Genomic DNA, 15,322 nt, shown 5'->3' with positions numbered 1-15,322 from the left:
AAGGAATTATTTAAGTATGAAAAAATAGCGAAAACTGGAAAAATTTGAAAGAAATTTACCAAATTTTGAAAGTAGGGCGTTTGTTGATGCTGAAGGAGTGCGATTTTCGGAAAACGCCTAAGAGGGTTTTGTATAAAATTTAATTCCTGTTCCTGGATATACTTTCAAATCTTTTCTATCTCTTACCGTTTTCGAGCTTCATCCGGTTGAAAAAAACGTGTTTTTTCGTTTTCAGAGGTCCGCCATTTTGGATTTTTGGGGAGGTTAAAATTTGAAAATGGGACTTTTGCAAATTTTACCGTTAATGGAAGATCCCATACTACAATACTACCAAGTTTCAAGTCTCTAGCACGTTTCTAAGTGGTTCAGATGAGCATACCAAAGTCGGAATTTTTCAATGTTATTTCCCGTAAGAATAACATTGGGGGGGAAATTCTTAAATAAGGGGGGGTTAAAATAAAAAAATGCAACTTTTTAGGATTTTCCCGGGGGTTTAGCACCAAGATGGACAATCGTGTCAAATTTCAGATCTCTAGCTATTCTAGAAGTGCTCAAACATTTGTATCACCAGTGAGTGAGTTACATATGCGGCTGTATATATATTAGATGTATATATATTAGATTCTCTTGCATATGAATACTATTAATGGTGAAATTACAACAAATGACGGGCAATTTTTATTAACTCTTGTTGTTTAACAATGGTACATGGAGAGTAACAAGGTATGCGGCACAGGTTTGCCAATTGAGCGGAGCGTTCAAAGTCGTAAAACAAAATAATCTTGTTTCTAAATTCAAAAATAAATTAGCATTTTAAAAATTATATGCTGAAATTAGCGTCTTTGAGACTATTTTGAGACATTAATTTAACAAACCTAGCTCGATAATCCAGTATTTATAAAACCTTAGTTTATAAAGTGGCTTTATGTCCGTCAATGGGGTCAGGTCAGGTTGCTTAGCTTTACAACACACACGTAACTCTATTTTTTGTGTCCATGCCAACATTTCACATCCAACACCCGAAATGTATGGTAAACTATTTTGAAGAATGCCTGATAACTTATGCCGTAGAGCAATTTTGTTCGTTACATTATTGTTGAAGGCAAATGAAAACAAAACAATGTCACAAAAAATAGGTTTATATTAATTCATTATACTACACAAAGTTGTTAGTTTATACATATTGCAAGAAATTGGTCTGTTTATTACTACTGTTGGAATTTGTATTTTATTGAAGAAATAATTCAAAAACTAATGAAAAATTAATAACATGTGTCAAAAAAGTTCATAAAAAAACAGTATACTGTTAATACTGTTCGATGAAATGGCGACCATACATAGTAGGTATTTAAAGCCAAGTATGAATGGAGATGAGTGTAGGATGAGTGGCGCGATCTTGTAGTCTTGTTAGTGACTAAGGCCGACATTCCTTAGACACAGCTGTTAATTAATAGCCCACACAGCTAATGGCAACTAAGGGAGCTACAGTTTATAGTGGAATCCGAACCACATTTTTTCCTTTGTATATACGAATTGGTCTAATTATCAGGATAGTACTGCGGATAGTCGTAGTACTCACTCGTGCGGACATTAATCCACACCAGGGAGTATCACATCCACAGTGCATGCCTATAAATATCCACAATTCGTGACCTCCTAGTAGCTGGATTACAGGACGACGCTACCCGTCCCAGTCATAAAATCATAAAAGTAAACTATCTTACTCATATTTTCTCGTACTAATAAAATTTTTCTTATATACCTTATCTGGCTTCTAGGGTGGGCAGCTGACCCCCCCCCCTGCCCCTCTCTGGATACGCCGATGGATGAGATATCTTGAGCCATTATTGTGTGACGAGTTTCCAAAATTTGCACTGCTCAATAACATCATAAACATTAATCAGTATAATTTACCTTTTTCGGTACCCTAAGGTGTCAATAGTAGAAACAATAATTAAACATAACATTATTTGTGTAGGAGAGTATTGAAAGGCTTTTTAAGTACAAAAGTTGTTTTAAACGTCACTTGACATGTTGGAGCAAATTCCAATTAAACATACAACAAAACTACATACTTATTGGTATCGTAATGTACATGTATTAGAATATACTAGAGGTCGTCCAATGGTCGAAAACTCGACCAAAAATATGCAATGTACAGACTTTTCTGTATTCGTCCCACGCTGTAAATAAAACATGTGATTGGAATTTCTTCCATTTGTTATGATTTTCTGTTTATATTTTGTTGTTATTTCGTCACCAGCTTGGCAACCCATAAGACCCATGTAATTTTTTTTTTAATTTTAAATTCATTTTTTGTGCTTATTTTTGAGCCTATTTTAATTTATAAAGGGTTTCTGCACATCTAGAGAAAAATATCTTTCTAACAGTATGCGTAGATTTTCCCTGCCATGCACAGGAGCTGAGAAAAAAGGTTTTAAAGAAATATGCTTGCCTATTAAGATATTTTAAATACTAAATCTAAAAATTTACTACAATATCACATAAGTATCACTTCAATAATACACTACAATTAGGTGGTGTTGGTAGAAGCGTCCAAAAAATAGAGCAGAGTTTTATGAGCATTATTTTGTCATTTAGCTTATATCCAAAAAATTTTGTTATTACACCATAATTACAATATTTTAAATGAAGTTAATATTATTAATGAATGATAATATTATATTATAATGAAGAGATAATTATTAAAATACTATTCACCAGTGAAGGGAAGTAAAAAAAAACCTCATCTTTCTTGTAAAGGAATTATAATTTTTATAGTGAAATTCTCATACAGGGGATAAGCTATTACTGTAGGTCTCATGGACAGATCCAGACCCAGGACCGATTTACCTCTTCATTTTAACTAGCATCTTACATCACTTTGTGACATCAAAATCCGGTTGATAAGGATTAAAACGATAATGTCTCATCATATCCCTATTATGCATTGCGAGCCCTATTATTTTCATTGCGTACACGATCTCTTCGATCTTACATACTATGAAGACACAAAATCCTCTCACAACACAATATCTAACCTAAGTCATTTTCTTCTTTACATTTCTTCTTCTTCTTCTTTAATATTTCTTTTGTATTGACTTGAGTAGTTTTGAAAAACAGTATTGTTACTGAAAACCGCTTGAAATAAAAGACGTTTTATTGTTATTTTATACAAATAACATTACAACATTTTACTTAACTGACACATCGACTACAGATAACTCAATTTTTGAATGGATGTAAACAAAATTGTATAATGACCATCTATTTTGATGTAAACAAATGTAAACTTGAAAAAGTTCAGATGATTGACAACAGAATTCAGCACAAACTATGAAATTTTAAAAGCCTATAGGATAAAGGGCTTTTACGGGGTACCATCCAAACCCGCAAATGGCACATTTAGAGGATAAGAGCTTTAAACTGATACCCAATATATCTATAAAAATATATATTTAGGAGTCCATTTGCTGCACACAAAAATCCAACAAACTCTTTTTATTAATATAGATGTCCCCAGTGGCTAAAAACTGTTTGTTAAAATTGTAATACAAAATATCTATACATATATACAGCATAGGCCTAGCCTACTTGTCTGTGAATGTGATAAACTCAAGTAATTTTGGTCAGATTTTTATGAAATTTGGCTTGAAGCTGCAGGGTGGGATAAAGTTGAATGAGTTTTGGGAACAAGCAACATAATATCCCTCCGAATATCCTCCCATAATATCCCGTCAAAGAAACAGGATATTATGTGGTTTTTAAATGTTCAAACATTTTATTTTTTATTTTCACCCTTAAAAGATGAAAATTTCCAAATTTTATTACAACCGTCGTGTAAGAACTTAAAATAAACTACAGTAAAAAACGTATTTAAAAAACCCTTTAAAGCTTATCAGTTTGTGTAGTAAGTTAAATATGTCTTTTAATAAATTATACGATAAACATTTTTTTATAAAAATAATATCAATTGCAAGTGGTAAGGATCATCCTAGATGTAATTTTTTTTAATATTACACATTTTTGCTATTAAAGTAATCTCAAAACAATACTTTACCAAACAACAGGTAAATTATTACAATAACCACTATAAAATGTAGAAAGAGATTAGAAGGGTTGTCAATTGGATGCTGAAAGTTGATGAAACTAGATGAGCTGCATTGAAACGGGATCCAAAACCACCACCATACAGGAGTTTGGCTCCTTCTGTAAAAGTAAAAGCTGTTTTATATAGTAGGGCATGGATAAATAAAAATTGGTTTTAATATTTATAACATCAACACCACACATACATTGGCAGGCCAACTGCTTTCAACTTGTTGTACATCGATCTTGTGAGATAAAACCAATTAACCAAAAAACTAGGGGCCCCCTTCAGCACAATGTGCTGCAATCTGCAATACCAATTGTTATAATATGTAGGCTTAGGCTATCAAAGATTTAATTTAAAAACTAAAGTAAGTTTCAATTATACATAGAGCACACTTTTGAGTGAATAAAACTGCTCCATTTACTGATCAATTTTAGTATTTGGGGTATGATTATGAATTGCAACTAAATTACCTCCAATATTTATTAATTACAGTATTTTCAAAAATATTTAAATTTAATTAGGCCTAAATATAAATTAGTGAAGAAGAAAAACTGTATTCAAAAATATTATTCTAAAATGAAATGGTGTGTAGGTAGGAAATATTTCCTATGTACTGTCCAGGTGTGAAGTGGCATTGTTGAAAAAAAAACTAAAACAAAGGAAGTAAAATGTGCTTGTGGTGGAAGATCTAGATAGAGATGGATGTGGGAGCCAAGTCTCCAGTGATTAAATAGTCAAAAGTCTAGAAAATTAATATTCATCATAACATATAGAAATATCAATAATAAAGAAACCTCAAGAAGAAGATAAGTATTCAACAGAAATTGGTAATTTGGATACCCCCCAGTCGAGAGAGGGGTCCGGGAAAAATAATAGTTGTAAACTAGCGTTTTTATGCAATCTAGACATATTAATTTTTTAAACATAAATTGATTTTTAATTGAGTTTTTATTATATTTAACCTATTTGATTAAGGTGCGCTACATGAATTTAAATTTGTTACCGTTTTACAGAAGAATATTAAAAATGTAGGCTAACTAAAATAGTTTCTTAATAGTTTTGCCTGCTTTTCATTTTGCTCACTTTGGCCTAACTTCCATTTCTTCCCAGGCCGCTTACAATTATCATCACTCATTCTTCAGGACTATCTTAGTTAATTCAACTTCAGATATCCCCGACAAGAGATTTTGCCGGGATCGAACTTCAGATTTTTCCCGAGTCCCTGGGGTCAAGACCTTTAATTTAAGACCTCTACCATTTTTCTGCGACTTACCAGACGTCCACAATTTTCTGGTAAAAATTGTGTCTTACAGAATTATATATAAGGATGCTGCTGTGCCTCGGAAATATAAATGTGTATGTTAGTAAAAGTTAAACTTTATATTGTATATTTAATTGATGGTTTACGTTTTTACTTGACCATGCGGGTAGGTTTATTAATAATCAAAAGTAAAAACAATATGACGAGCCTTATCATTGTTGTATGCAGATGTGCTTGCAACTCGTAAAATGTACATTTTCATTTTATGATTTAAATCAATGTCGAAGGGGGCGCAACTACCTCTTGGGCCCAAGGCGAATCACTTACTAACCGCCGGCCTGTTTATGTTGTTAGTAATTTTGTTTTTTCCAATTTAAAAATAATAAGATTGTGGACCTTATTTAAAATATAACTCTAAAACACTATACACGACACATAATATTTCAACTTAATTTATTTTAACTGATAATCTTACCTTTTTCATTATCGGCTCCACATAGCTTATATGATATCCGTGTTTTGCGATTGGCAGGGAATAGATATCCAGAAATGTATAGACTAGGTGATTCAAGTTTACCAACTGACAAAAGCCGACTGAAGTCTTGTTCCAGTCTATTGGCTTCAGGGCCTGAATAATAGAATAATCCATTGAAACATGTTCTGCTTACTGTAAGGTTTTATCTATTCATTAGTTCATGAAGTAAGTTTATAAGGGTGTCACAAAAAAGTGTGATGGGCTATACAGGACCTAATTCTACATGCAAAAATAAGTCAAAAATGAAGAATCAAATTTTTTGGATTTCGGCTTAGTTTAGCCGTAATCCGCCATTTTGTTTTTTGGGGAAAATATTTATTATTTCAAAATCCCTTTGAGATATTTTTACGAAACTTGGCAAAATTGTTTACACTATAGTAAGTAACATTTATAAGAAAAAAATATTATTTTAACTTTCCAAATTTAAAAATGGCTGCCGTTTGAATTTTTTAATGCCAAATTTCATGAAAACCGGTACCTAAATCAAAATTTTGTAAGACACAAAAGTTTTAGTATTTATTATGACAAATCCAACAAAACAAAAATGAATAAAATCGGTTCATAAATAAAGAATCTGTGTTTATTTTAGTAATTTAGACTGAAATTACTTAATATGTTACATAAATTATTACATTACATTAATTAATACATTTTAATATTAATAATTTCAGTCTACATTACTAAAATAAACACAGCTTCTTTATTTATGAACCGATTTTATTCATGTTTGTTTTGTTGGATTTGTCATAATAAATACTAAAACTTTTGTGTCTTACAAAATTTTGATTTAGGTACCGGTTTTCATGAAATTTGGCATTAAAAAATTCAAACGGCCGCCATTTTTAAATTTGGAAAGTTAAAATAATAATTTTTTTCATAAATGTTACTTACTATAGTGTAAACAATTTTGCCAAGTTTCGTAAAAATATCTCAAAGGGATTTTGAAATAATAAATATTTTCCCCAAAAAACAAAATGGCGGATTACGGCTAAACTAAGCCGAAATCCAAAAAATTTGATTCTTCATTTTTGACTTATTTTTGCATGTAGAATTAGGTCCTGTATAGCCCATCACACTTTTTTGTGACACCCTGTATACCAAAAAGGAATAGAAATTTGTTTCTGAAATGTCTCTATGCGTTGAAAAATGTAAACAAAGTACATTGCCAATTTGTATGGTAGAATTGGAGTTGTTTCTACATTGCAATAAAATTATGTATTCTTTCAATATTCCACGTTTTATAGCTCAGAGGAAAAATTCTCTATTTTCAATCGCTTTTATCTGTATGGATGTTTATTAATGCATGTTTATTCAGTTCACAGGTAAAAGAGACACACAGACCCATGTCCTCTATATAGATGAATATATTATTCACAACTGCTAGTCTAGTAGGATTAATATGGTTCAAAAACCTTTAATCCGTCAATGTGATCAAATGTCACCGATGAGCGGCGACCGGTTTCAGCCCAGCTGTGGGGCCATCATCAGGCGATGAAGGAACATAAATATCACTCCGAAGAGGTCGTCATAAAGTCTATAAATACGTCACGAGAAAAACACATAGATACATTATTTACAAACACACGTGTGGCCACAAATTAACTGCGCGGCGGACGGTACGTGTACATTAAGTTGCTAGTCCAGACTCCTCCTGCTAGTTCTGGACTAGCAACTTAATGTACGCGTACCGTCCGCCGCGCAGTTAATTTGTGGCCACACGTGTGTTTGTAAATAATGTATCTATGTGTTGTTTCTCGTGACGTATTTATAGACTTTATGACGACCTCTTCGGAGTGATATTTATGTTCCTTCATCGCCTGATGATGGCCCCCAGCTGGGCTGAAACCGGTCGCCGCTCATCGGTGACATTTGATCACATTGACGGATTAAAGGTATTTTAACCTCTAGATTAATTTAAATTTGTGATCAGGAGGCAAAAAACAACAGAAATGAAGTAATATGGTTCGAAACTGGACCTAGCTCCTTGATTGTTGGGCTTTTAATAAATGGCCACGGCCTTCATTCTATACTCATCCTTCACTAATTTTTTTGTTAAAATACACACCTAGGTGGCATCCCCATCTCAATTGATAATAATAATAGTTAAGAATCTCATTTTGTATGATCATAATTACATTTTTTTTGCAATTCCTAGCATTTTTTTACACATTTTCCTTTCTTAGTTATGTTATAAAGCTAAGAAATCAAAACTATAACTCAAAATAACTATCAATTTTTGCTTAGTATACGTAAGCCTTGTGACTGAAAACATAGTGAAAGGAGTCGACTAAAAAGTCCAGCTATATGACAACCCTATACAATTTGCAATCATCTATTGATGAGGTGAAAAAGCAGAGAATTGATCTCTCAATGTTATCAGCCAATACCCCTTCAATGATTTCCATGTATTTTATTGTTGAAGCAATTCTCTTTATACCTTTAAAATGGATAAGTAGCTGAATACAAGAGCCGCCATGCAGGATCTTTGTGCGCCTGGTGTCAATAGTCAGCAGCCACTCCGGGACTCCCATCACTCTCCTCACCTCCTCCAGGAACTGGGACCTGGACAACAGGCAACAACGAATGTATATGCCAAGTTTGTGCTTCTGGTTTAATCCTCTGTGGGTCGCAATGTACCATTTTGATACAAGCAACAACCTTTTTGGCCGCCATTGTTTCATGCACACACTGATCGCTATCTCCTCACTAATGAGCACCCTTCCCAATCCCAAACCAGCCAGTCAGAACCAGCTTCACCTTGTCTAGGGCATTTAAGAAAAATTGTATCACGGAAGGTTAAGGGAGTGGATGATCAGCAAGACATGATAAAACTGGATCATATACAAATAAATAATTATAATTGCAATTATTATAAAATATCAAAGTCAAGTATTGATGGTATCAAAAATCACTATGCAGAACCAAACAATCTTTAATCAGTGGTTTTACACAGAGCTCTGCAGAATGGTCTAAGCAGTTTAACTCTCTTAGAACTTCATCTGTGAGGGGGGAATGTGGACATTATTGGGCTTAATGTCATCGGCCACTCATACCGTTTCAGTCACTTCAATGGCTTCGACCAGACAGCATCGAGGTTATGCTGTATGTGCCTATTTCAATAATCAAAACTAAATGTCAGTAGTTGCGACACAAAAAGCTTTTTGCCTACAGTTTTTAATCAAGTAAACACAATTTTCCACGTTTTCATTGACCTAAGTTGTCCATGTTTCTACTCTAAAAGTTCTACTACTTTATTACAAATGTTTAACCCTCCATTGACATTGTGTTTGCATTGGATGGAAAAAACTGCCGACAAAAAGCTGTTTGTTGGTGAGTGAACCGTAGCTTCATAGATTTGTTGATCTGTCTGATGTGATGTTAGGAAGGTGTTCGACAGCTTCAGTTCATAGTTTGAAGAGTGATTGTCCAAAGACATTAAAAATATGTTTTCTTCAACTCTTTAACTTATAAAACTGGCTGTCCACATTTATTCTTTTTATCAACTTATATGAACACGGTTCTGTAATAAGAAGTTCAAAATTTTGTGCAGCTTTTATGTGTACCGTAACATTTTTAACATAACAACATTTTAACATAACATTTTTAACGTAAATTTTTTAACTTTAAAGTTTAAAAATGTTTATTTGGACATTTGAGTTGAAAAACTACTTTTTTCAAAAACATTTATGGTCTATACATCATAAATAAAACTCACTGTACCTATATGAAAACTAACATTGTTTTAAACTAATACATAACCTAAAGGACACAAATGCACAAGCAACACTATAAAATGAGCAGATTACTTACACAATGAACTTTGGAGGTCGTCTAACATTGACATACTTGATAGTATCTTTGTCAGGCTCTATGTTTGCGCAGGCAAACTTGTCTGGTCCTCTATTTTTATCTAGAATCACTATTGATTTTCCCATTGCAGATACTGTACCCTCTAAAGCGAATAAAAATATACGTTAGCATTTAATTGGAAATATTATATGACATAGTTTTAATTTAACAAAACTAACACACTATTATTAAATATTTAATGCATACATCACAGTTCATTACCTTAACTTTATAGAATCTCTTAATACACTAGCATGTACCCGTGCTTTGCAACGGGGAAAAAATTTAATAGTGTTGCACTCTGTTGTTAAACCCTCTGTAATGTTTTAATACATTTGAGCATCATAGAACCCAACTATGTTTAATTTAAAACAGCTGTCAATATTCTTTGATTCTTTTGAAATATGAATACCCAAAAGATAAACTAGCATCTCTTGGAGTGGGGGGCTCTACGAGGGAATACCATGATTTCTTCGAAATTGTTAGGAATATCTTAGTGTCAGGCTAAAAACAAAATCTATACCAGCCACACTGTTCTGGAAAAATTAGTTTTTTTGTTAATTTTAATAAAAATTTTGTTAATTTTGTTTTTAAGTGTGAATTAAATTGGAATATTTTTAACATTGGTTTAGGTAGCCAAGACAGCATTACGAAAATGTAAATAAATGAATTGTTACATATGCTTATAGTCAGGTTGGGTAGCAGGAAAATATTTCAGTTCTGGCAGAGAGGCTGCAATTTTAGGTGGTTATAGTATACAAGTTTCTGAACCTAAAACCGCCCAGACCCCAATTTTTAAGGACCTCGGTCGTCCGTAATGACATCATCAAAATGGCGGCCGTATGAGGATGCTGGGTCCCCATGAATTGGCTATAACGACCGAATGCCTGAACCGATTTTCATGAAATTTGGCACACAAGTGCTTGAATACATTATGTCGACCTGGGTTGAAAATGGTCAAGTTTCATCAAGTCATTTCAAAATGGCGGCTGTTCAAAACTAAAACAATTATGAGGAAAATAATTGTGAATTGTTTTATACAGGGTGAGTTTTAAATGAGTTCCCCCCTACTTTTTTATACATTTCTTAAGATATCAACTCCGAACCACGTCAGATAATTGTAGAGTAGCGATTACTTCATTTCGACTAGTTTTTATTTTATCCGTTTTTTGTTATCAAACTTTCTTGATAAAATATAGGCCTAACAATTATTTTGATTTAAAATGTCAATATTTCAAAAACTAAACATGACAATGAAAAACGAGTTGCGGCATTGAATTCAACATAAAAAAGTAGTTCAAAATGATGGGTCACAACACCACCTTCATATTTAAAATAATTTATCACATTTCAAAATGGCGGATCCAAGATGGCGGCTGAAAAAAATACATCCGCCATAACCGAGTGAAAATAGGTCAAAAATGAATGGTGGTGTCCACTTATCTTTATCTAGCACTATTTTGAGATTATGGCCTTAGTTTGTAAATGCACAATGTTATAATGGACTAAAAATAAAGTTATAAAAAGTTCTCATAACTTTAGAATGGATCAACATTTTTTTAAACGGATTGCAACATTGTATTCAGCGTAATGGTTTTGTTTGAAACGATGGGTCACAACCCTATCTTTACATTTGAAAAAATAACTTTGTATCCAAGATGGCGGCCAAAAATGAAAACCTAGTCAAAATGAAGTACTTGCTACTCTACAATGATCTGACATGGTTCAAAGTTGATATCTTAAGAAATGTATAAAAAAGTAGGGGGGAACTCATTTAAAACTCACCCTGTATAAAACAATTCACAATTATTTTCCTCATAATTGTTTTAGTTTTGAACAGCCGCCATTTTGAAATGACTTGATGAAACTTGACCATTTTCAACCCAGGTCGACATAATGTATTCAAGCACTTGTGTGCCAAATTTCATGAAAATCGGTTCAGGCATTCGGTCGTTATAGCCAATTCATGGGGACCCAGAATCCATACGGCCGCCATTTTGATGACGTCATTACGGACGACCGAGGTCCTTAAAAATTGGGGTCTGGGCGGTTTTAGGTTCAGAAACTTGTATACTATAACCACCTAAAATTGCAGCCTCTCTGCCAGAACTGAAATATTCTGCCACTATATGCAGCTATACGACCCCACTATTATAAAAATAATTCATCTACACAGTAGGCCTACAGTGGCAAATTACTAAATACAGTACAAAAGAAAAGGACATTCCCATAAATACCATTTAGCTAGCATTGGTTATTTAATACACGTGGTGTGTTTTATTAAGAAATGGAATAATTACGACTGTTCAAAATCCTTAAAGTATTATGCCGCAAAAGATTTTACATCAGTGCTGAACTAAAAGTATTGACGAAAGGGACATTCTCTAGTTTTTGACAATACGCCACCGGAATGGGCGCATTGTTTGACGATCCCATAGATCATAAAATAGAAATGATATGGATCATAAACAAACAAATTAACTGAAAATAAACATGTTTGTTTTATTATTTCAATGAAAATGTCAAAAAAACGACCAAAACACATGTAGAGATTATTAGTATTCGATTTCATCCAGTGACGTCATTCTTTTTATGTTTTTTATACATACTGTTTCTGTTCTAATATCCGTGGACGATCCCATTGTTGAGGCGTTCCACGATCAAATAACTGCTTGTCGCTACCAGAAAGCACTTAATATTCGCAACTCGCAACAATGCTGGTCAACAGCTGAGATGTTAAATATTATCACAAGTTTTTGTTATTGAATTTTATTGTAGATATTATCAATATTGATTGTTCGTCTGTATGGAAAGATGTATTGTCTACCGAAGAGAAATTGATGGCTTTAAAACTTAATTAATCATGGCAAAATTGAAAATGGAGACGATTTACCCTCAAAACAAATAAGGTACGGTATATGATTTTATATGTTAACTAGAGTTCCGAATTAATAGTTTTTTTTTTTTATTAACATGATTGTTTTGTTAAGACATACTTTAAATGTGATTCAGTATAAATCTAACCTCTTCACACTTGTATAAATATTCTCTAGATTCAAGAGCGTAAAGTAAAGGCAATGACATTTTTTGTCTCACAAGCCCTTAAATTCAGCCTTTTGAAACTACATTATACATCTGAAAACCACATCTTAGACTTAGAGTATTCAAAGTGTTTATTTCCAGATTTTACTAACTATTTTGCCGTTTATGTTAATTCTACATATGTATAAGCCTATGTTTTTTTTTTCTAACATCTCCCAAAAATTTAAGACCACGAACAATACTCGATCCCCAGGTACTGTTATTTAAATAGGGAATAAATCTGACAATTTTTAGGGAATATTTTTAGTATGAATCTCACCAAGTAAATAGAAATTTGCTTAGTCTGCAGGTTAGCTTTGGCGGGGGTATTTTTAATTATAATTGTTGGGATGGATTGTTTTAAGGTTTTCTATTACTGTACTAGATTAATTTTATAGTTATTCCCTAACAATATAAAATATAGTATGCACTTAGTTAGGTAGAACTGTATGTTCTACCTATGTGTCCTACCTATGTATGTGTCTGTATGTTCTGTGAACTGTGTGTGTGTTTATTGACAAAGTCCTAGACTATGTTTTATTAAGTAGTACTGGCCGCTACCCTTGTTTTGCAATAGAGTAAGGATGAGGAAGAGAAAATGTTGTTTTTTTTTTAAATGGCTGTTAAAATCATAGGTACCTCTAGTTTTCACTGATATTTATTCTAACTGATGGCCTTTAAAATGAGATGTCACTTGATGGGGCTTGAAATTAAAATTTTTTAGCTGCTCCCAAAATACCCCATTTTGGGATCCCGAGCAAAAATGTCATACCGACCAAAAAGTACTTTTAGTTTTAGTTATGGTAACATTGAGCTTAGTTTTCCTGGTACAATCCATTAAAAAGTTGGTAGGGGATATTGATGTCTATTTTTAAGTGGGGTTTCTCAGGGTCATGAAAAATAAAAAAATTGCCGCCATTCTGTAATAGTTAAGATAGAGATCTCTAGTGTTCGGCTGTAGTGATGTGTCAAAACCGAATCTCAAATCTCAAAACCAAAATTAGGAAAATTTTCGGTTTCGAGATTCGATCACCAAGTTTTGAGATTCAATGTAGTAATGAAACAATTCAATTTTATTCTGAACTTCAAAAGGTATCTTAAATACTATATCTGGTACAATTCAGTTTCACATCAATATTTACTAAACACAAAGAAATATTGACCACTAAATTAATCTAATATTCATGTTTATGTTGGTGTTAGAAGTTTAATTTTTTGTTGTTGTTGTTGGTTGTTTATGAAAGATTATGTTGTATTGGGTTTTAAGATTATCAGTCACATTCACATATTCATGTTATGTCACGGTCAGGAGTCGATCTCTTTCAGTTTTGATTGCATACTTAACATTTTATGATTATGTGTATTTTTTGTAACCTTGACCTTTGTAACCAGCTAAGTAAAAAAGCTTTGCGTTTAGGTTTTGAGATTCAAGATTTGGGATTCGATTTTTTAAAGTTTCGGTTTCGGTTTTGAGATTCGAAATTTCTGGTTTTGACCATTACTATTCACCTGTACTTTTTTCAACTGATGGTTTTAAAATGAAGATTCACCTGATGGGGCTGTACATTTTAAATTTTTAAGCTGCCCCAAAATGCCCAATTTTGGGGTTTTGGTCAAAATTGGGATGCCAACAAAAAAGTGTACTCTTTTATGCCATATAGATGTTTCTAGTATTTGGTTTTACTAGTGTAACCCATTAAAGAGTTTTGCCAAACCGTGTAAATAGTGATTTAAAAAGTATTACAAAATTTAAACAAAATTGTGTTGTTTGTGAGTAATTCCACTATGACAGTTATGATTACCGAGAGGGAAGTTAGGATCAGAGAAGACCCGTTTGCGGCCGCCAATGTCTATTGTACCCAGTCGTCCTGACAAGTCTCCCACATAGCACCGGAGAGGATGGTCGGAACCACACTCCTGCTGGTACAGCTCTTGCTGTCAACATACAGATACAGTAGCAAACCTTACAATGTTACACCACAAAAGGTATTAAATATATCCAAATACTGGCATGCTGGTATTTTGTATATTATAAACTATTCTTTCAGCCTTAAGCTCATCTATTACAACTAAATACAGAGTTTTATATGTATTCTGAATATTATGATGTTATAAGCTACAAACTGAAAAACTGGAGTAAGGTTTCAAACAGTAAACTTGTCAATATATCAGTTGGTACCTGCCATCTGCAAATCTCCAGACCACAATAGCTTTTACCAATTATCAGTTTACTAATTGTTATTAAAGTGGTGGCTGGGTAGCTGGATAGCTATGATATCATCTAAGGGGATGATGGTACTTTGGTTGAAGACAGATTGTAATGAGAAAACTGCAGTTACTGTAGCCGAGTAACGAGATAGCCCCTGGAACTTGGCCTAGCAATTTTTTGACGGCCTTTACCATTGGAAACCGGCAAACCATTGGAAACATAGGCCTACACTCAAAATGTTTTAAAATATTTAGCCAGGAAAAAAAAGCAAAAATTTTAAAAAAATAGACA

The 15,322-nt window shown here is 33.1% G+C and overlaps 1 protein-coding gene across 1 annotated transcript in view; it reads right to left on the bottom strand.

Annotated features, from left to right (window-relative positions):
- Positions 1–1,544: 1,544 nt before the first annotated feature.
- LOC128985759 (uncharacterized) overlaps positions 1,545–15,322 on the bottom strand; it is a 64,179-nt gene continuing 50,401 nt past the window's right edge. Inside the window, exons 17-21 of the mRNA XM_054405607.1 lie at positions 14,625–14,757; positions 9,703–9,844; positions 8,330–8,454; positions 5,833–5,985; positions 1,545–4,209 (exon numbers count right to left, since the gene is read on the bottom strand). Of these exons, the coding sequence (XP_054261582.1) occupies positions 4,091–4,209; positions 5,833–5,985; positions 8,330–8,454; positions 9,703–9,844; positions 14,625–14,757 (672 nt within the window). The 3' untranslated portion in view covers positions 1,545–4,090. The remainder of the gene's footprint in view (positions 4,210–5,832; positions 5,986–8,329; positions 8,455–9,702; positions 9,845–14,624; positions 14,758–15,322) is intronic.

The sequence above is a fragment of the Macrosteles quadrilineatus genome, unplaced genomic scaffold (genome assembly GCF_028750875.1).
Source record: "Macrosteles quadrilineatus isolate MER2022 unplaced genomic scaffold, UCM_ALF_1.0 Scaffold_2__2_contigs__length_208266976, whole genome shotgun sequence".
In the NCBI taxonomy this organism is placed as follows: Eukaryota; Metazoa; Arthropoda; class Insecta; order Hemiptera; family Cicadellidae; genus Macrosteles; species Macrosteles quadrilineatus.
Note: the sequence above shows the minus strand (reverse complement) of the source record. Positions and strands in the feature narration are given on the sequence as shown.